At 41.0% G+C, this 22,853-nt stretch overlaps 2 protein-coding genes across 6 annotated transcripts in view; one reads left to right on the top strand and one right to left on the bottom strand.

The window, feature by feature from the left end:
• LOC145352499 (echinoderm microtubule-associated protein-like 5) overlaps positions 1 to 3,396 on the bottom strand; it is a 153,362-nt gene extending 149,966 nt beyond the window's left edge. For all 4 annotated transcript variants that reach the window (XR_013888545.1, XM_080202439.1, XM_080202440.1 and 1 more), the window contains exon 1: positions 2,928 to 3,396. Coding sequence is in view for 3 of the 4 variants with exons in the window: in XM_080202439.1 (XP_080058565.1) it covers positions 2,928 to 3,124 (197 nt within the window). In the remaining variant the exon portion in view is untranslated. The remainder of the gene's footprint in view (positions 1 to 2,927) is intronic.
• Positions 3,397 to 4,778: 1,382 nt separating this feature from the next.
• The window catches only part of ttc8 (tetratricopeptide repeat domain 8), a 30,794-nt gene continuing 12,719 nt past the window's right edge, over positions 4,779 to 22,853 (top strand). The window contains exons 1-6 of one of the 2 annotated variants that reach the window (XM_080202437.1): positions 4,779 to 4,992; positions 12,764 to 12,793; positions 16,425 to 16,545; positions 20,441 to 20,504; positions 21,993 to 22,152; positions 22,263 to 22,352. In XM_080202437.1, the coding sequence (XP_080058563.1) occupies positions 4,879 to 4,992; positions 12,764 to 12,793; positions 16,425 to 16,545; positions 20,441 to 20,504; positions 21,993 to 22,152; positions 22,263 to 22,352 (579 nt within the window). In that variant the 5' untranslated portion in view covers positions 4,779 to 4,878. The remainder of the gene's footprint in view (positions 4,993 to 12,763; positions 12,794 to 16,424; positions 16,546 to 20,440; positions 20,505 to 21,992; positions 22,153 to 22,262; positions 22,353 to 22,853) is intronic. The other variant, XM_080202438.1, reaches the window with a different exon arrangement.

Below are 22,853 nucleotides of genomic sequence, written 5' to 3'. Positions count from 1 at the left end.
CTCCAGTCAAATTGATTTTGTTGTTGACCCCTCTGGAAAATGTTCTTTCTCCATAGTAGGCTAACTGGAACAGTATTATTGCTGAAATGTTGCCAGAGCCCATAGGCTTTGCAGTATTGTTGCCTTCAACTATAACTCCTTTATTCTCCTTCAGTCTTTTCATACTGAGCCATACAATTCAACTTTCTCTGTAGCCACGAGCAATATTACCAGCATATTGCTCTTGACCTCTTATATGTATTACATTCTGCAACAGAATGTTGTGTTTTATTGGAAAACATTTATACTCCATTAAGAAACATTGCAGCAAGTTGTCCTCAGTTTAGTTTGGGTTTGGAAGCCCCACTCACACAACCATTTCCAGAATCCGTGTCAAGTTGTGGAAGTCCTTTACAGCCAAAATGCAATTTGTGTCTGACACCACCAGGTGCCTTGGTTAGATAGTAGATCCAGAGATTGAATCAATTTGCCAGCCATCCTGTTTCCACACCATTTTTAACATTGCCGTAAAGCAGAAATTACTTCAATGACACAGAAGATGCTGGTTCAATCAACTCACTTGTTGAAGTAGTCACACAATGTTGGATAGGTTACATATAGGTTAGTGGACAGCCCATTCAACCATACTAGCCCCATGCTGGTGAATATGCTCCGGTGTCATCCAAGCTTCATCTAACGTGTAGACGAATACCTTGTTACCCCTTTTCCCCCTCATGTTTATCTAGCTTCCCATTAAACGTATCCATGCGGTTTGCCTCAATTACATCTCATGTAAGTGCGTTCTGCAATTTTACTACACTTGGGAAAAGAGATGTCTCTTGAATTCCCTATTGGATTTTACAACTGGCTTATCTTTACGATCTGCGGTTTTGGATGGCCTCACACGTGGAAATATTTTCTCCAAATATGCCCCATCAAACCCTTTTGCGCCCATGTTATTAAAGCCCATAGCATTTTTGTCCTTCTAATATATCACTAAACTCTCATCACTGAACACCAATAGCAAATGCCACTAGCATAGACGTACCATTCAAAACTAGATATTTTTCAAAACAAAATGTCAGGATCAAGTTCAAGGATCAGTCTCTGGGTTCAAATAGCAATTACACACCCATCAAGCTTCAATTACATAATTCAGGACGTCATTTATATCCCTTGGATAAAATTACATCCTTGTAATTTACCCTGTCTATTTCCCTATAGGTACACATCCATATCAGCCGCTTCTTACCACCACTGATCACATTATATAATAATTTGAAATTACTGAATTTAAATCAGTTCGACAATCGTGTTCGTTCTGGAATTTCAATTTCTTTACACAAAGTGACGATTTTATTACCATTGAATATGCTATATTATGCATATATATATACATATAATCAGCTCAACAAAATACCCTGCCACCATATTCATTCTCATGCTCTGTTCGAAAGTCTTTCCGGAAGTTATTTGGACAGCTAAATCTTTCACTTCATATCCTCTGACTCCACGGGCCGGTGAATTGCTGTCCATCTGTCGTTTGTAAGATTTAACCTTTGTAATTTGGAGTCAAGAGCCATCCTTCCACACAAAGACAGCCACGCACCACGGAATCTAAAAAATGGATTACTATATCTGATAAATTATATATGTTATAATTTTCTGACTAATTGTACCAAGATTCAAAGGGAAATGCGGAGCACTTTTATTTATTAAACAATGGCCTGGGTTCCGCTGCTTGGGTTCTACAAAATACTGCCGTAACACAAACCATCCGCACGTATAAAAGAGCAGCAATTGCCCGAGGAGAGTTATGCGCTTCCTTTAAAAAAAAGAGCTGGTTTTATTTAGTTTTGGGAATCGTTCCAGCGAGGGCTTTCGAAGTTGCAGGTTTCGAATTGAAGTCCATATGATCACAATCAACGGTTACCTATCAGTAGTTTGACATTCAGGATCACAAAGTGCACTTGCGTACTAATGTCCAATTCAGATTTTAAAAAAACATAAATCGCCTCAAAATATAATTCCGGATGACTTGGAATGTGCCTGGCGCGTACAATGTAACAATAAATTGCATTTTATAAGCCTAAATACAATCTCAACCTGCAGCATGGCTCTGCCCATTCAATTAACCGTGAATGTATTATTCTTATCCCAACAATCGCAGCAAATAAACACGATAGTTCTCAGCCTCTTCCTTTTTTTAATGGAAGCAACTTAATTCACATCAATTGATCTTATACAAATGAGGAACTCAAATCACTGAATTATTTTGGTATGGCTGACAGAAATAAAATGCCCTTCTGAACGGCATCTTCTTTCCAAGCATTCTTGATACACAATTTATGCAATTAGGTAAAGAATGTTATTGCAATAGATAATACAATCAATCAGCTACATCTCTAAACATTACGATCAGACACATCTCTAAACATTACGATTAGACATCTCTAAACATTACAATCAGATATCTCTAAACATTACAGTCAGGTGTATCTCTTGGAGCTAAAGGGATCAAGGTGTATAGGGGAGAAGGCGGAATCGGGGTATTATTGAATTTGATTATCAGCCCTGATCATAATGAATGGCGGAGCAGGCTCGAAGGGCAGAATGGCCTACTCCTGCTTCTATTTTCTGTGTGTTTCTCTATGTATCTGAGGGGGTTAGAGGAATGGTGAATCAAATGCGGTCCCCTTATAAATGCCAGAATCTACACACTTGAATTCTTGGCGTACACGAAGTGATTCATTTAAAGTGCCAAACTAGCCAGATTTGTAGACTAGCGGTTACGTTTTTTTCTGCTTCCCCCAGTGTACAGAGCCAGATAACGGGAGCAAATGAGCGCGGATTAGCCACTTACTGCACAGGATAGCGCGATGTCTTTCAACACCCTTTATTTTGAAAGTAAAATAAAAATAACAAATAAATAAATCAAGATAAACTACCTGATTATATCATCGTTGTGACCCAGAAAGAATTTCTGTTTGTGTTCCCGCGTGTTGTAAACCACCCCGACACCCGCGACGAAATAGACGATTTCCTTGGAAGCGGTGTAGTAGAGGTTGTTTCGACACTGGTGCCCCCGGTAGCCATAGACCCACTCCAGGCGCAGGTGGCAGTTGGGTGCCGTTCCATCAGCCATACCGCCGCCTCGCCACAGCCACAAAGCCGTCCCTCAGCCGATGTCTGTCTCCTCCTCTCCCCAACCTTGCTCTGCACACAAACCAGACTGAAGATGCGCGGATACTCAACAGTTGTCATGCATTTTTATTTTTTTTAATCTCGCTCTCCCACGCACTACTTGGCAAGTACCAACGTCAGAAACGCATGACGTCCATTCTTTCCCCCACCCACCCCTCAAATTAAAAAAAATTTAAAATTGATCTGCAGCTTTGACGGTTCTTTTTCGGTTCGCCTTTTGCCTCGCGCAACTGTCGCCTCGGCCGGCGCTGCCTCCAGCCCTTTAACACCTCCGTCCGCCGCGCGCACCACCTGCCTGCCCCGCTCGCGCACCGGCCCAGCCAATACCCGGAGAGCCTTCCTTTGATAGACAGCGGAAATCACCAATGGGGTGCCACAACGGCACGTCAATCACTACGGACCCCACCCCCCCCACACACGCGTCGGCCCAGCCAATCCTGTGAGCGTTTTCCTTTGATGGACAGCAGACTCCGCTTATGGGGTAGCGCAAGCCCCACGTCAATCACTCGATCCCACCCCCGACTCCACGGCGGCCCACCCTCTCACCCCGCTGGCGGAGGGAGGGAATCAGCGGGCAGGCAAGTGGGAGGAAATAAGAGTTGACCACATTAGCGCGGTGATTATCTCATGATGCAACGGCCATCGACTCGGGAGCTGTCAATCCAATCGGGGCTGCAAATCTCAAATAAGAGTTAGAAAATGTTGGAAATAGAAAATAGCGGGTCAGGCAGCATGCGGGGGGGGGGGGGGGGCAGGAAGCATTTAAGTTTCCCTGGTTTTGACCAAGGATGAGTGTCTGGAATGTGACCCAGAGGAACAATCTGAAATAAAAACAAAATGCTGGAAGTACTCATCCATGGCATTTTCCATACCTGAAATGTTAACTTTTCAAAAAACCTTTGGTGCCTAACCTGCTGGGTGTTTTCAGAATGTTGCTTTCTTTTGTTGCAGATTTCCAGTATACTGATTTTTCTTTCCAGTTTAAAGCGTCTACTCGCCTTTTTAAAAAAACAATAAACATAAAGGTACCAAGCTTGCATTCTCTGATTCGAATGAGTGATTTACCTCAATAGAGTACAGTTTCGTTTCCAAAATAACAAGGGACGTAGAATGATTGTCAAAATGAATATTCTGCAAAATAAGGTGCTTAACACGTCAATGGCTTGATATGGGGTTATTGCAATAACCAGGGCTATTTATAAAACACGCTGTGATACTAGTACTTTAAAAATGTCACTTGCAGGACATTGCAAATATGAATGAAGAAATGCATTCCCCTCCATACTGATGTGTATTTTATGTGGAGACACAGAATTTTGGTTCACGAATGGCCATTGATACTGGCATCGGGAACAAGCTGATTGACAGGTAACCATGAAGCTCAAGGTCGCAATCACTACCCGATTCCAGTTTGCCTGTTCAAAAAAACATATACTAAATAAATTTTGCCAGACTTAGGGCGATGGCTATAATTTCCGGCCAATGTTATCCCCTATCTGACGGTACTTCATCCTTTCCCGGTGCGAAAACAATAATAAATCTTGCTGAGTTTAGGCAGTTGTGGAGTCACCCTGCAGTTGGCTAGGACCCCGGGATGCCGTTGCTAAGGGTGACGGAGGAAGGCCTCGCTCTGAGGCTTCTGGTTGTACCTTCCCGGCACCCAGTTCCCCGGGATCGGGCTTTCACCGGAGTAGGATGGGGCTGGACATGGATCCCATGTTCCTGGCCTGGAGCTATTTCAGAAGGCGCAAGTTCCAGTCCTGCGCCGATCTCTGCGCCAAGCTGCTGGACAGCAACCCGTACGACCAGGTAGAGAAAAGTGCAGGCACCTCTCCCCCTCAATTTAAAACTCATGCCCATATAAGTCGCGCTCAATCCCCGAAATGGTTTCTGTCGCTCCCAGTTAGCATATCGAAAATCGCACGCAGGGTACCGGCCATTGTCCGCTGCTGTTTTAAGTGTTTTTCATGCTCCAGGCGTCGGAGCGAGCGACTTCTTGCGAGCTGAGCCCAGCACACCTTCACACCTTTTACTCTCGTTCTATGCTGCTAAAACGCTATTCTATGACTGTAATATTCTGCACCCTCTCCTTCTCTACTTCATGTACTTTGTATAGTGTGCAAGAAAGAATACTTTTCACTGTATACTAATACATGTGATAGTAATAAATTAAATCAAAGAGAGTTATACTCTAGCCGACAAAGTGAAACGTGAACTCCAAAAAAACAACAAAAGTCAAATAAATTTGTAATATCTGAAAAGCCAGGGTGAATGATTGAGAGACAAATTCCTCCATCTTTCATTCACTCTCAAGACGATAACAGGCACACACAGGTATTTTTGTTCCCTCGATGACTTTCGATTTGGCTTGCTCATATTTTATATGAATGAAATAATGTGTAGTTCCCATGGTTGAGGCCTTTGAGGCTTAGACTAATTAGGCATCAGTCACGATTATTACAACAATGTATCCTCGCTTCAGCAGCTCAGCTGTTCCAAGTATTGAAGAATTACTGAATTTAAATTATTTGTTATTTTGTATATGCAATTCCTTGTTTAAAAGTCAATATGTGAAAGCAGCAATAGTGTTTTGGTAAACTTGTATATATATTTTTCTGTTTATAAAGAAAGTTTGATTTTTTTCAACATTTTAATTCAATTTCATGTTTTTTATTTAAATTCTGGATTGTACTTTTATTATATTTCAGAAATCACTAACTTGGATTCTCATGAATTCCTTTAGTTTATAGATATTGAGAAAAAAAATTTGTTTAGGATAATAATCTAGCTTCATTTTAGTCATGAGCAAGAATCTTATACAATTGATGGAATTTGAAAGCACATTTCTGCGATTAAACATTGTTAATCCACTTCATTATTTGAAAACAAAATAGCAATCCCAAAGACAACACTGGTGTACTATGCTGCTGTAATGTTCAAATTAATACAATCTTACCTTAAAAATGTCCGTGTGTAAATAAAGACATTTCCAAAAGTTCAAAAGCATGATCAGTAATTGATAACAAAAATAATTACCAGATAATCTCTCTTAGTATTGAAAGCCAAAATTCAGTAATTGCGTTCTGGAAGACCTTTTCCCACTGACAAATGATATAGAATTGAGTGTAAGGCAATGAAACGTTGCCAAGAACGAGGAACACACGACATAGGAAGTTACAAAATCGATTTTAATCCCTTAGATGGAATTGTGCTTAAATCACTGCCTGATGTTTTTGCTTTCAATTTGACTGCAACTTTTTCTTGAGAAAAATTATATGCCAATAGCAAAATAAAGATTATTTGTGGAATCTTCCAATAATTTGTCAGGGACGGTCTCAATGAGAAAACCGGTGTGTAGCTCTCAGCCGCAAGGCCGAGTTTTCTCTTCGCATTCTGTGGGTGGGGCTGGGATGGGGGCACGGGAAGGAGGAGGAGGGAGGGGGGTACGGGAAGGAGGAGGAAGGAGGGGGGGCACGGGAGGGAGGAGGGGGGCACGGGAGGGGGGAGGAGGAGGGAGGCACGGGAGGGAGGAGGGGTGGGGAGACGGGAGGAGAGGGTGGGGGGGTGGGGAGACGGGGGCACGGGGGGTGGGGAGGGGAGACGGGGGCACGGGGGGAGGGGAGGGGTGGGGAGACGGGGGCACGGGGGGTGGGGAGGGGAGACGGGGGCACGGGGGGAGGGGAGGGGAGGGGTGGGGAGACGGGGGCACGGGGGGTGGGGAGGGGAGGGGTGGGGAAACGGGCACGGGAGGAGGGGGTGGGAGGAGGGGGGAGGGGGTGGGAAGAGGGGTAGGGAGGGGAGGGGGTGGGAAGAGGGGTGGTGAGGGGTAGGGGATGGGAAGAGGGGTGGGGAGGGGTGGGGCGGGGAGGAGGGTGGGGAGGAGGAGGAGGGTGGGGAGGGGGTGGGTGGGCAGCAGGAGGGAAGGGGAGGGGGAGGAGGAGGGTGGGCAGGGGGAGGGAAGGGGAGGGGGAGGAGGAGTATGGGCAGGGGGAGGGTAGGGAAGGAGAAGGGGAGGGTAGGCAGGGTGAGGGGAGGGGGAGGAGGAGGGTGAGCAGGGGGAGGGTAGGGGAGGAGGAGGAGAAGGGGGAGGGTGGGCAGGGTGAGGGTAATGGAGGGGGAGGGAGGGAAGTGGGGTGGGGGTTGGGGAGGGGGGTGGGCAGGAGGTGGGGTGGGGGTTGGGGAGGGGGGTGGGCAGGGGAGAGGAGGGGGGAGGGGGAGGAGGAGGGTGGGTAGGGGAGGAGGAGCAGTGTGGGCAGGGGGAGGGTAGAGGAGGAGGAGATGGAGCAGAGTGGGCAGGAGGAGGGTAGGGGAGGAGGAGGGTGGGCAGGGTAAGGGTTGGGTCGAGGAGGGTTGGTGGGGGAGGGTTTGTGGGAGGGGGTGGGGGGAGGGCAGGGGGAGGGTGGCGCACGTGGGTGGGCAGGGGGAGGAGGGGGTGAACTGAGGGGGTGGCGCACGGGAGGGTGTTTCAATCTGCATTTGAGATTAACTCCACCCCCTCCCAACAAGCATCAGGATAATGCACCACACCCCCAACAATATGGCACAGCCCCCATGGAACCCTAACATTGCCACCGCCACCCTAGTGCTAGGGTACTGCCTGGGCATATCCCTCTCTCCTGTGGGGCTATACGTAGCTTTGCAACCCGGTGACTTCCCCTCTAACTATGATTAAAGGTTCCCCCACGCACCTCACCGAATAATCATATATCGGCAAGGTTTACAACAGAAAAGCTTGAAGCAGTAAATTTATTACAATTTATTGAAATATATCACCAGTGTGGGGCATGGAAAATCTGAAAACATGATCTTGCCAGCAAGAATCTCGTTTTCCTACTTTTGTGGAATTTTGGGCCTGCAGGCCATCATTTATGCTGATGGCTAATATGGGCTCAAAATTGTCCCTTATGTTTTTTTTTCCTATGGGGAAAAAACATGCTCTGTCCCATTGTTTTGTTGATTTTCCCCTCCATCAGCTGTCTCCCTCAACCTAGTGTTCACAAGTTATAATAGGAACTTGAAGTTATGGCACCCCTGGAGAACAGAAGCCACAGAATCATGAAGTGTCTGGGATTCAGTCATAACCAGGAGCAATGGTTGTGACTATAAAAGCATTAAATTCACAGATGTTAGGGGAGAATTAAAACAAATGGAGTGGCATATAATGTTTGGCTTAATTTCAGCAGAGGAGAAATACAATACAGCTGAAAGATGATACTGGGCCTACAGAAGAATTACATTCCTGAAATCATAAAAATTAAACTGATTAGCAAATAAATTTGAAGTAGAGGAAAAGTTAACACCTGAAGTTTTGTACAGAAGAAAGGATAATATTAATACACAGGAAGATATAAACATTTGATCAGAGAAGCAAAATAAAAATCCAAAAAAGTTTATACAGATGTAATTGAAAAAGATCTTTCAATACTGTAATAATGAGAACTGTCAGAGAAAAGGCAGTATTAAAATTGGTTTGGAACATTAATTTAGTGCATTATGATAAATATCTTTAATACCTACTTCCTAAAAGTATTCATAAGAGAAAACATGAATGACATGTTGTCTTGGGGGACAGAAAGAGTATTGCGCCAAAATTCTGTATTTCCATTTAAATGAGATGATGTTGTGGATATATTAACAAGACTTGAAACAAATAAATCAGATTGGATGTTATTTATGCCAGCAAGGAGATTTATGAGATATTGGCAATCATTTTGAGGGAGTTACTGTAGTAAGACAAAATTTATATGTCCTGTTATTGCAAATTATATTCTGAATGGCAAGCTAAAATATGAATCCCAAAGCAGCAAAGGTAAAACAGTAATGGTACCCAAAGGGCATCTCATGAGCATCCTTTGGTAATACATGTTTGTTAGATAGATGATTAAAGGGACAAGTTCCTCTGTCTTTTACTCACTGGCAAGGGTGTACGCTTATTACTGCGCTTACCCCAGTCCAACGCTGGCATCTCCACATCAGGGTGTACATACACAGGCATTTGTTACCTTCAAAATTTTTCACTCAACCATTGTTTTGAGTATAAATTAATATGTAACCTATACAGTCCAAAACCTTCACTTAGGACTTAAACTAATAGCAGAACAATCATGATTAACAAGTCATTCATGATATATTTCAGGCACTTGGGTTTAAGTATTGAATAATTGTTGAGTTTAAATAATTTGTTATTTTGTATATAAACTACAGATCTAAAAGGCTTCCTTCAATTATGTGCCACATAGTGGAATTGATTATCTGTGTCACAACCTAATAAGGGAAAAATTAGGTCTCATTTTGATTTCCTTGAGGAAGTTTGACAAGCTGTCATTGTGGCAAAAACAAGACATTGACCTGGATTTCGCAGTTGTAATGACAGGGAAACTGACAATAACATCTGACATCTGCACATCTGTGGTTACACTCACAAATCCAGAAGTTCTTGTCCCCAATTTCCTGTTCCTCCACAGCATGCACTTTTGAAATCTTTGCAGATGGAAATCATCCCAGAATCATTAAATTGAGTTGAGCTTGCACATTACATGCTATTATTCTCATTCTAAAATCCCTTCAAAAATGTTGCATCTTTTTGAGTGAGGTTAGCTGGATTTAATAATTATGTAATATGGCTAAGTAACTTCCTGAAAAGCTATTTTATATTTGTGAAGCAAATTTCTCCATTCCTTCATAATTCCACAAACTTTTAATTTTTTCAAAGTGTATTTTCAATATTTCTGTCTTAATCCTATATGTATGTCCCAATCTTATTTGATTTCTGTGAAGTAAAAAAAAGTTAAACATACTTGTTACTTCCCAGTTTGCTGATTGTGAGAATTATTCAGGCTGATTGGCTGCTTAATGTTGCTGAACAATAGTTGATGCCAAAATGAAGTTAACATCAGAAAAGATAAAAGCCTTATCTCACTAATCTTTATGGCTTTCTTCGAGGTCAGCAGTGAGCATAGTCACTTCCCTAGTGATTGCAAATCTAGGCTGTTGTGCATTAAATGTCCAAAAGGGATTTGATAAAGTTCCATGTGAAAGGCTACCAACTCAAGTTCAAAGCTTTGGTGATTGAGGGTAAACCTCAGGGATGGGTTTTTATAAAATGATGAAGCAAGTTAAACATTGGCACATTAAATTTAATGCAGAGAAATGTAAAGTACTGTGCACAGGGGAAAAAAGAGATGATGTACATACATCATGAATGGTGTTGACGTAGGTGTGGACCTGGGAATTCAAGATGACACTCTGCTTCATTTGTTCAACACATGAGGGGAAGCTAACATAAAGCCAATAAAGTATTGAACTAGATAGTTAAGAGTAGAATACAAATCAGGACAAGTTGTAATCTTGCCAGACTGCAACCTCAATTGCTGTTGCCTAGAAACAAGAGAAACTGCCTAAAAGAGCTGTAAGGCTGATCCCTGGTGAGAGGGATGTGAGCAATGAAAAATACTGGAAAGACTTGGGCTTTTCAGACTCTCAGCAGCATTTAGATGATGTATAGGACAAAACAGACTGGAATACTACTATATATTTAAATTGTGGAAGTAAGACCAAGAGTAAAGGTTCAAGCAAATGAAAGGCAACCAAGACTAATATTAGGACGTTTTTCTTCATGCAGTGAATGATGAACACTTGGAATGGACTTTAGGACAGTATTGGAAGTGGAAACCCCCTAACTTGTTTAAGAAATAATTAGGTGTAACGTTGGAAGACTGTGGTGCTCTATTGAGTGGATTAACTAAAATATATAAATCTATCATTTCCAGTTATAATAATCATTATTTGAATTAAAACAATTGACCATTATTTAATGTAGAAATATTGCTTTAATTTGAGGACATTTTTATCGTAGGTGATGTTTTAATAAATCATAGCAGTAAATGATTTTGAACAACAACAGTACTAGAATCATAGAACCCTACAGTACAGAAAGAGGCCCTTTGGCCCATTGAGTCTGCACCAACCACAATCCCACCCAAACCTGACCCCCATATCTCTACATATTTTACCCGCTAATCCCTCTAACCTATGCGTCTCAAGACACGAAGGGCCAATTTTTGCATGGCCAGTCAACCTAACCGACACATCTTTGAACTGTGGGAGGAAACCGGAGCACCCGGAGGAAACCCACGCAGACACGAGGAGAATGTGTAAACTCCTCACAGACAGTGACCTGAGCTGGGAATCGAACCCAGGTCCCTGGAGCTGTGAAGCAGTAGTGCTAACCACTGTGCTACCATGCCACCCAACTAGTGGCCATACAGATGAATTTGGGTACTAGAAAAATGTAAATATGTAGACAGTAAAGTATACAATATCTTTACATTATTTTGATGTATTGATCCAAACATTTCTTTATACTGATGATCCCAAATGCTATGAGAACTATGTCACTGCTTCTTTTGTAATATAATTAATATTTTCAAACCTTTTATTTTCCTGCAGATTTATTTGGAAAACTTCCTTGAAAAATCCATCCTCTAAGCTCCTGAAGTATTCACACAACACATCATTTAATGTTTCCCACTTTGATAAATATGCTCTTGCTTGCTCTTAACATTCCAAAAGAAACAAACTAAGCTTCCAACTATTGTCTTTGAGAATTCTTGGCCAATACTCGAATACGCCACAATTGTTGGCTTAAGAGATAAGATGTGGTTTCAGCTTTCTGTTTCAATTAATTATACACGTTTATAAATGAGGTACTTTATGAAGAGTGATTATATGATGTAGATGAGATTGATGTGAAGTGAGATTGTCTTGTTCAATAAATTATTATGGTATCCCAGATCATTGAAGATATATATTTTCATATTTTTCATTTTTGTTTTTTTTAAGTGATACATTTTTATCATTAGGACATGTAACAATAAAATACATTTGCTGCCTCAAGGTAACATCCTGTCCACATTCCAAACAATATAGTAGTCATGTAGTCATGTAACTTTATAAGCAAATTGGAACAATGCTAACTACCTCTACAATCACTTCCTTTGCCCCTTTCTCTATGATAGTTGTTATAATATATGAATGTACAAGAATGATATATTGGAAACAATGAACTGGACCTTCCAACCTGCCCCACAAGGTCATGATTTTTTTTTAAACTTTATTCCAATCCAATCAAGTCACATTAAACCCAATTCTGAGTCCCAACAAGTTGGGATATTCCCGATCCAAGCTGACAAGACAGGGGTCTCACCTCCTGTCTTGGGCTTGATCTACATGATCCAAGCTGACTGGAGTAGGTGTAGCTCCTCCTCCAGGGCTTGATCTTATTTGCATCTTAGCCAAATGGCCGAGATGCCGCTTTAAAAAATTGCTTCAAATGAAGCTGAAACATAACCTAATGACTTCAACCAAGTGCAGCATGTCGATACTACACTTGATCTTAGCCAAAAGGATGATATCTTAAGCATTGGCACACACAACACCCATACCCAGGTTAGATGGAAAAATCAGAAATATCCCTCTTCAAAGCTATTGATATACTCTTTTTACTACAGTTTACTACATTCTGTTAAGTTAAAATGATTTCTGTCCATTTATTGGTATTTTCTTTTTCATGCTTCCCAAGGAAACTGAAACTAAAATCATTATAACAGAGGTAAAACACAAATCTAGGTTCTCCCACATTTCTTTTCACATGTTCCCTTTTGTACAATATTTAGAAAACAATCCTCATGAAATTAGTTATGCTGAACATAATTTCAGTAAAACATTTGGTAAACGCTAATGGATATCTGGGAGCATTGCTTGTTGAGAAAACTATTGAAAAAAAAGTTCTTTACATGCTTTTTTATGCTGCTGTAGCATATTTCCTCCCTTGTTTATGCCATTCTTTCAATTACTTTCCCCTTGCTTAAGTTTTTTTTCTGGCTTTTTTTTGCTTTCTTATTTGAGTTTAATGCGTTTTGTCTGTTTAATTTTGCTACTTTAATTGTGTTTCTTCTTTTCCTGTTGTCAGTTTTGTTTTAGAATTTTATCTTGCATTTTGTGAGACTGGTCTGTTATGTGACAAGGGAGCAGGAACCGGATCTTGATGGGAGGGAAATGCAGAGAGGAGAAAAAAATGGATCAGTCCATGCTGACCATGTAATTGATAGTGCCCTGTAGTAAGCACAGGTCAATCAGATAATGCATTCTTAAGTCATAAATATTGTTATAAAATATTCTTCTAAAAAGGAAAATTAGTAAATGCTGGGAATTGAAAACAAAAGCAGAAAATACCTGAAATGCTGAACAAGTTGGTCTGTGAGTGGAGCTATGGTTGAGAGATTTAGGTGGGATGTGGTCCAGACTTGAGCAACAATAGCACAGCCCTTCTGGCAACACCTAATGGTACATTGATGTTCACATCTGACATAAAATCACAGCAAGAAGGCAATTAGGACAGCACGGTAGCACAGTGGTTAGCACTGCTGCTTCACAGCGCCAGGGACCCAGATTCGATTGCAACCTGGGTGACTGTGTGGCGTTTGCACGTTCTCCCCATGTCTCTGTGGCTTTCCCTCGGGTGCACCAGTTTCCTCACACATTCCAAAGATGTGCTGGTTAGATGGATTGGCCATATTAAATTGCCCCTCAGTGTCCCGAGATGTGCAGTTTAGCTGGATTAGCAATGGAAAATGTACAGGGATAGGGTGAGGAGTGTGGGCCTAGGTAAGATGCTATCTCAGAGAATAAGTGCAGACTTGATGGGCTGAATGGCCTCCTCTACACTGCAGGGATTCTATGGTTCAATGGAGTCCTGAAGTACCATATTGACCAGCTTGACTGTGTTCAGGCAGAGTCATGAGCTAGGTCAATCAGTTTCTGTAATGAGAAAAGACAAATTAATGTTCAGAGAACAACTCTTCTCAGAAATAAAAAAAACACAAGCCATTTCATAGAAGTGCGGAGACTGGGAAAGGCCAGTAGAGAAAAACAAAATGCATTGCCCATATTTTATCTTGCATTAATCCCTGACCGCTCAATCATCTATCCTTAAGATGTTTGCTAGAGCATCTGTGGCCTCACTCTGCGTTACCTCTGCAATTTCTTGTTTGCATCCACTTTTCCATTTTCAACCTTTTGGATCTGGCCTCCGGTGGGTTCCCCTTCCCTCTACCTCACAATTGGTGGACAAGCTTTTAGCCACCTGGGAAGTGTGCTCTAAGCTTCCCTAAACATTTTTGATTCTCGTAACTCCTTAGAATCATTTCAAAGCCCCCATTTGTGCATTCAGTTACAGTTTCTTTGCCTCTATGTTCCTTCCATCTGATAATTACTCTCTAATGTGCATTTGGTAGTGGTTGTTGTTTCCTTTAACTAGGTTTCAGGTCTTGCTTCCTGGAACAGAGTATCTGTTATTTTTGTTGCCAGTTCTGTCTTTTTCTGATTCTACTAGAATGCTTGTTTTCAGTTCTGAGGAAGTGTTTTAAATGAAACATTAATTTGTCTTTTATCTACACGGATACTGATTCACTGTTGTGTATTTCCAGCATTATCTGTTATACATGAAGAATAAAGCAAAATTAGTCATATGGTTTTAATTTCTATTAAAGGGAGCCGGGGTCCTGGATTTTAATATTTGTAATTACATTTACTTAATATTGCTGAGTGGCTTAATTTCAAAATGCATTTAAAAGTCCCAGGCTAGACCCTGTACAAAGCAATAATTGAAAATGCTGGGAACGTTCAGGCCTGGCAGTACCTGTGGACAGAGAAACAGCAGTAATGTTTCAGATCAGTGACCCTTCATTAGAAATTAAAGTATTTGGAGATGTAACAGGTTTTAATTAAGGTGAGAAAAAGAAGGAAGGGTAAAAAGAACAAAAGGAAATGTCTGTGCCAGGTTGTAAGTCGGGAGAGGACTAAAGGAATGTTAGATAAAAAGAGATGGTAATGGGACAAGTAAAGAAAAAATGTGCCTAGAGGAGGTGTACACGTGAAAAGCAGGATCCTTGGCAAAAGCTTCCACCCGAAAAAAAGGCTCTGAAGTTACGATCTGAAATTATTGAATGCCGTATTGAGTCTTGAAGGCTGTGGATGCTTTTCGTCAAGCTTGCATTGAGTTTCTTTGGAACATTTGCAAGTGAACAAAAGCAAGATGACGGAGTAGAAGAGGAGAATTGAGATGTCGGTGATCAAAAGTTTGTGGACTGAATGGTGATGATCCAGAAAGAGACCAGCCAATCTCATTTGTTCTCTCCAATGTAGAGGAGGTTGCATTGTGAACTGCAAATACAGTGCATAAAATTAAAAGAAGTACGAAGATAATCATTGTTTTACCTGGAAAGAGTATTGGGGCCTTGGTCAGGGAGAATGCAGGAGGTAATAAAGTTGCATCTCCTCTACTGCATGGGCAGGTGCCCTGGGAGAGAAAGGGGTGTTGAGGGTGCTTGAGGACGTGTAGAGAAGTTGGATATCCGTGGAGAGACAGGAAAGTGGAATAGAGGCTGCAGTCTGATCAGAAAATGATCTTATCGAATGACTAAGCTGGTCCAAGGGGCTGAATTGTCTACTCCTGGTTCTAATTTTCTTGTTCTTGCGCAAAGGGTAACCCATCTTCTCTCTTCCTTTCCTGATTCACAGCAAGCTGACTCATGAACATGAGAACTCTGCTTTTCTGTAAATTATACAAAGCTCACCTGAAAAATAATTTATTGATGACATCTGGATGTAACTCTTTCTAAACTTGCTACCAAGTAGAAAATAGCACGGAAAAGAGACATTACATGATACAGAGCAAAACCTGGTTTTCCTAAATTATACCTTTTTTTATATATTGGTATTATTTACAGGTAGGATGCAGTATTTGACAAATATATATGGTAGTACATATCCTTCAATAATACTTGCTTTCATTATTGAAATAATGTCCAAAACAAGTGAGTAAAATGTTTTACTCATCAATTGGTGAGTTACTGTATATAAAAAGAACTAGAATGAGGCAATACATAAATAATTAAATTTAAGTTTCTTTTAATCTAAAGTTCTTTTAATCTAGAGTGCACTTAGATTGTCAATTTGAATTTCAAATAGGTGAAGAATCTCTTTCGATACTAAATACTGTATTCAGTGCAGTGCACATCAGTGTGGCAAAGGGAGCCTCCTTTTATTATTGCTACCTAGTTTCCTTCAACATGGCTTGCCTACTTTTTTGTCTCCCACCCATGTGTCCCATTCCTCTAATTGTAATTGATGTAAATTTGTAATCTCAAAACTTTTGATATGATTATTTACCTATTCTGTAGGCTGCTTGGAGTTTGAAAACCCGAGCTTTGACAGAGATGGTGTATGTGGATGAAATTGATGTAGATCAAGAAGGAATAGCGGAAATGATGCTGGATGACAGTGCTATAGCCCAGATTGCTCGTAAGTACATTAGAAAATCAGTTTGATTAGTTTGTTGAATCAGGCCTGACTTTAATTCAGTCAACCCCTCATATCAAAATTTATTGTAAACACAAAATAGGAGGTTTGCCAAGGACTGAGACAGACTAAAAGACTTTAGCAGAATAAAGACAGATTTGTGGAATGGAGAGACAAGTAGTAAATGTGGTTTGAAGTGTGGTGTGAGGGATGGCACAGCAGCACATGGTTAGCACTGCTGCCTCACAGCACCAGGGACCCAGGTTCAATTCTGGCCTCAAGTCAATGTCTGTGTGAAGTTTGCACATTCTCCCCATGTCTGTGTGGGTTTCCTCCTGGTGCTTTGGTTTCCTCCCACAGTCCAAAGATGTGTGGGTTAGGTGGATTGGCCATGATAAATTGGCCCTTGGTGTCAGGATATTAACAAGGTAAATACATGGGGGTTACAGGGATAGGGCCTGGGTGGGATTTTTGTTAGTGCAGGCTCAAAAGAGTCTTCAGCGCTGTAAAGTTTCTATGATTCTATGATTTCTGTGATTCAATAATGTTTTTTTGAGAAGAAATGAAAAGGATGGGAGAATACACACAAAGCATACATAATGAATGAAGGATATGGACCAACAGAGATGTCGAGGCATATCTATACAGACTTTGACTTATTTATATAGTTCCTTCAACATAATAAACCTCATAAGGGATTTATAGGAACATTATAAAACAAAGAATGATGCTGAGTCACATAAAGATGTATTAGATCTGACGACCAAGCCTGGTCAAAGAGCTAGGTTTTAAGAAATGTCTGTAAATAATAAAGTGATTTTGGAGGTAATGCCTGAGCTTCGGGCCTCAGCAGGAGATATCTCTGCCACTAATGGTGGAACAATTACAATTCGGGTGCATTAAAGGAAGACATTCACAAGAATACAACGCAAGGGAAATCAACTTGAACTGGACAACATTTGTTAAATATTCCTCTGTGTGCTAAGAGTTACACTGCCAGTCAATTTTAGATTGTCAATTCAGCTTGCAGTGTGGCACATTTGCATGTAGTGAAAGCTATATATGTATGAATATATAGGGCCCTGTTCTTTGCAGACAGAAAGAACAGGTACACATGTTGCACATGTTTCAGCTAAGCAAAATAAGTGACAGCCATTTGCTGATGCATTCCTCAGTGCAATGAGTCAAGCTGCCTGGTTTAAATTTTAAACCATGTTTGGCTATTAACAGTCAATTGCCATCAACTGGTACATTCTCCATGGCATTCAGAGTTCACTTACCAACAATCAGCCCTCTCTTCTCATAACAGTATAAATTTGTTGATTTCCCTTGCACTGTACTCTTTCAAATGATGAGTGCAAGATGAAAGGCTTTGTCAAAAAACTCTCTATTTTTTCAGCAATACTCCATCATGATTCAAAGATAAATTCCATGGATTAAAAATAAGTTTATCCCATTAATCCCATGTTTATGCACTATATTTTACTCCATAAAATATTTTTAAAATTAAGGTTAACCAGTGGTTTTTATTTCTTTATTTGAGATCTGTGATTTGACTGCTTAAAGTAACATTGAGAAAAGTGAAAGCCACATCACTGAAATTGCTTGAGTTTTGCAGGCAGTTTGCTTCAAGGTCAATAGTGAACACCATTGCTTTGCTGCTGACCACAAAATCTGGGTCATTAAAGCCATAAAGAGTTTAGCGTACAAACAGGATGATACCAGAGATGAGAAACTATTTTTATGAAGAAAAATGAGATACTGAGGCTAATAGTGCGGGAGCAGGAAAAGCGAAGACTGGTTGCAAATGAAAAATCTATTTTCTTCTGTTTAAGAGTTAGTGATGAGGAAGTCATTCATGTCACTGGAATTGAGAAGAAAGGTTAGGAAAAAATATTGACGTAAGTGTTGCTGGAACAAGGTATGTTTTTCCATAGGCAGTGATTGATGCAGGGACCACTGCATTTTTTTTTAATAAATATTTGAAGTAGAGGAAGGTGCAGAGATGTGAGTGAGGAATGTGATTGATGTTGGATTGCTTTAAGAAAGCAGCTGGGACAGACATGGACCAAATGGCCTAATTTTGTACTATAAAGATATATCTTCAGTGGTGATATCAATTGACTAAAAACTAGCATAATGTATCATTGTTTGAATGTCTCATCCAAAACTAGTGGCTTCACTGAGGTATCAGCCATGATTAGGTGGTCGGGTGACTGGCGGGACCTTGAACCTACTTCCGTCTAACTCCAAGGTAAAATAGTAGTATCAGTTCCAGCCTCCCGGACTGCCTGGATCCACTACAGTTTGCCTACCGCCACAACAGGTCCACAGCAGATGCCATCTCGCTGGCCCTGCTCTCAACCCTGGAACATCTAGATAACAAAGACACCAATGTCAGACTCCTATTTACTGATTACAGCTCAGCCTACAAACACCATTATTCCCATGAAACTCATCTCCAAACTCTGTGGCCTGGGCTTTGGCTCCTCCCTCCGCGACTAGATCCTGAACATTCCTAATTCACAGACCACAATCAATAAAGATAGGCAACAACAGTCCTCCACAATCATCCTCAACACTGGTGCCCCATACAGCTGTGTTATCAGTCCCCTACTATACTCCTGAGCAAAATATAACCACAAGCAAGAGCTTGCATCATTGGACCCACCTAATATTCAGCAATATCTTCCCATCAACAGTGACTACACTTGAGAATTAATTAATTGAGACCTTCCTGTTGCATATGACTGTGTGGCCAAATTCCCTTCCAATTCGAATTTCAGGTTTGCAGATGACACTACCATAGTGGGACATCTCAAACAATGACAGGACAGAGTACAGAATTGAGATAAAGAATCTGGTGAACTGGTGCAACAACAATAATCCCTCCCTCAATGTCAACAAAATGAAATAGATTGTCATTGACTTAAGGAAGTTTAGAGGAGAATATACCTCTGTCTACATCAATGGGGAGGGAAGTAAAAAAGGCCAAGAACTTCAAGTTTTAGTTGTCCAGATCAACAACCTGTCCTGGTCCCCCAGTGCCGACACTATAGTTAAGAAAGCCCACCAATAGGTCTACTTTCTCAGAAGACTAAGGAAATTTGGCATGCCAGCTACGACTCCCACCAACGTTTACATATGCATCATAGAAAGCATTTTTTCTGGTTGTATCACAGCTTGGTATGGCTCCTGCTCTGGCCATGACCGCAAGAAACTACAAAAGGTCGTAAGTGTAGCCCAATCCATCATGCAAACCAGCCTCCCGCCCATTGACTTTGACTACACTTCCCATTGCCTCGGCAAAGCAGCCAGCATAGTTAAGGATCCCACGCACCCTGGACGTCCTCTCTTTCACCTTCTCCCATCGGGAAAAAGAACAAAAGTCTGAGGTCATGTACCAACTGATTCAAGAACAGCTTCTTCCCTGCTGACGTTAGACTTTTAAATGGACTTACCTTGCGTTAAGTTGATCTTTCTTCTTCTCTCTCTTCCCCCCCCCCCGCCCCCGCTGCTGCCCCAGCTGTGACTGTAACACTACATTCTGCACTCTCTTGTTTCTTTTTTATATGAACGTTATCTGTATAGCTCACAAGGAACAATACTTCTCACTGTATGCTAATATATGTGGCAATAGTAAATCAAATCAAAACCACTGAATAATGAGTACTCAGCTTCCAAGGTTCATGTTTTACCACTGTTACCACATAAACAACTCTAATTTAGACTTGTGTAAAAGTGTAAATGATCACAAAATTTACCAGAATGTCTTCCAGATTTTTGGTGATTTTCTTTCCATATTGCTGAGTTAGCAAAATTTAAGTATTATTCATGCATGATAAGATATTAAATTTAAACAATGGAACAATAATTTAATTTTTGTTTTTGTCTGCAGGACCTGGAACCTCTTTAAAACTGTCAGGAATCAGTCAAGGAGGAGGTCCTAGCCCAGCTGTCAGGTATTAAGAGCTTTAACTATGATCCTCTTGATGGCTTAGTGAGCAAATGCACTGCATGTTGTGCTGCAGGATCATATGCACCAGGAAGGTCTCAATAAATTACTTCTCAAGTGTAGTCACTGTTGACAGAAAGGTATCGCTGAATATTAGGTAGGTCCAATGATGCAAGCTCTTGCTTATGGTTATATTTTGCTCAGTTTGGTGTCTGACACCTACAGGAACAGCTGTTTAAGACTCTCCAAACTAAGTTAATGAAAAAGCAAATACAAAGGTTCCTATTTCCCTTAAAACTAAATGCACAAACTCTCCTTATGGGAACATGTTGCAGTTTGTTATAGTTAGGTATTGCCAGAGCTTAAGGATATCCAAATTTGCTCAACGATAATACTGGAGTTTAACCATCTAACAAAAGGTCATCTGGATTCATAATGTCAGATCTTTTCTCTCCTTACAGATACTGCCAGATCTGTTGAGATTTTCCAGCATTTTCTCTTTTGGCTTTTATCTTTCATGCTGTTTGTCCAACCCATGTGCTTTAGATGATTAGCTTGGATGGTTAGCTGGAACTAGGTAGGAAGAATATTGGTCCCAAGACAAATCTAACCACAAATTGCAAAAGTAGCTGTTCAGTTTTCTATAGTCATGAGCAATTACCATAGTAATGCTCTCAGATAAAGATTGAGAAGGACTTGTTATGATGAAAACCAGAGTTAAGAGATTGGAGAAAACGTGATCTCGAAGGACTGAGATGAACAACAATATTGGCAAACAGTGACGTAGAACAATAATGGGAAATATTTAAAACTGTGTTTGACAGAGTGCAAAAAATATATTCTGCTAAAAGGAAAGGACCAACTAAGCACTAGTGGAATGCAATGAATAAAAATGTAAGGGAATAAAAATGAGTTAGGAAAAAGGCATGCATTAAGTACATAGAAAACGAGTGTATGTTAAGAGAGAATATGAAGAGATCAGGAGAAGTCAAAAAATCAATTAGGAAGAAAAAACAGAACCATTAAATTAAATTATCGAGGAGCATACTAATATTTTATAGGCACATCAATTTTAAATAAAGGCAGGCTGTGATGAGATTAAGACTATTGCGAGATAAACAGGATGCTACCAGAGGTAATGACGGTGAGATGGCAAATATATTCAATTATTTTGCTTCTGTATTTAACAAGTGATGGATCAGATAGACATGACATTGAATGATGAGATGAGAAATGGGATAGATGCAGTAAACATTTTAAAAAGGAAATGTGTGGTATTAACATCTATACATCTATAGATCTAACCCTGGATATTATTCTGTTTTAATTGTCAAGTCAGTCAGCCAGCTCAGCTTTAAGAAGTGAAGCTAAGCTTCCTCTCACAAGTAGCAGTTTTAAAGTTTTATGTTAAAACAAATGTCAACCATGCAAGTTGTGCATAAATCGAGTTATTTTTCATTGTGTTTTTGTTCAAATTGTTTATCTCTTTTCATAGACCCATGTCTCAATCAGGAAGACCCATCACTGGGTTTGTTAGACCAGGTACCCAGTGTGGCAGACCTGGCACTATGGAGCAGGCTATCAAGACCCCAAGAACTGCCTACACTGCCCGACCAGTAACAAGTGCTTCTGGGAGATTTGTTAGATTGGGGACGGTAAATTTTGTAGAAGCATAAATGTAAAATTTGAATTGTATTTCATAATCATCAATTTTGCAAACAAATTCTGTTGAAATTGCAATTTAATATTTTTTCTCTCCTTTTAGGCCTCCATGCTTACTAGTCCTGATGGACCATTTATTAATTTATCCAGATTAAATTTAACCAAATATGCTGGGAAACCAAACTTGGCTAAGGTTTGTGCAAAGTTATAAATACATAGGCCTGAGCTTTCTGCTAGGCTTCACTAATATTTCTATTGCAAGTCACCCTAAATCCACCAAGCTAGCGTAGAAGATTGGGAAATTTCAAATTGCGGAGGGGAGGGGTCCTGCTGCTACTCTGCCAGAGGATTGGTGGCAGAGGGAGCGAAGGGGGTGATTGGGGCTGGCCAACTGGGTTTTGGTGAGGGGATAGTGGAGAATCAGGGCTCGGGGGGGACTGGGGTAGAGGTACAGGTGGGGCTGTTGGAGCTCGCCTGGAGAGATCGGGAGGCCTGCTAGCGAGGTGGGGGGGATGGAAGGGCAGCGATGTGGGGTCGCAGGACTGGCTGGCGATTGGGAGCCGGAAGTGCAGGGCTACTGCGCATGCGCTAATCTATCAGAGCGGAAGTTGGTACATGCGTTGTGGCCTGCTCAGCATGCTACTGCTCACCTCTCCAGGAGGAATAGGCCCCACCACCTTATTTTTTTGAGCGA

Source organism: Carcharhinus amblyrhynchos, chromosome 14 (assembly GCF_965287045.1).
Source record: "Carcharhinus amblyrhynchos chromosome 14, sCarAmb.v2.hapA, whole genome shotgun sequence".
NCBI classification, from domain to species: Eukaryota; Metazoa; Chordata; class Chondrichthyes; order Carcharhiniformes; family Carcharhinidae; genus Carcharhinus; species Carcharhinus amblyrhynchos.
This window is presented reverse-complemented; position numbering and strand designations above follow the sequence as displayed.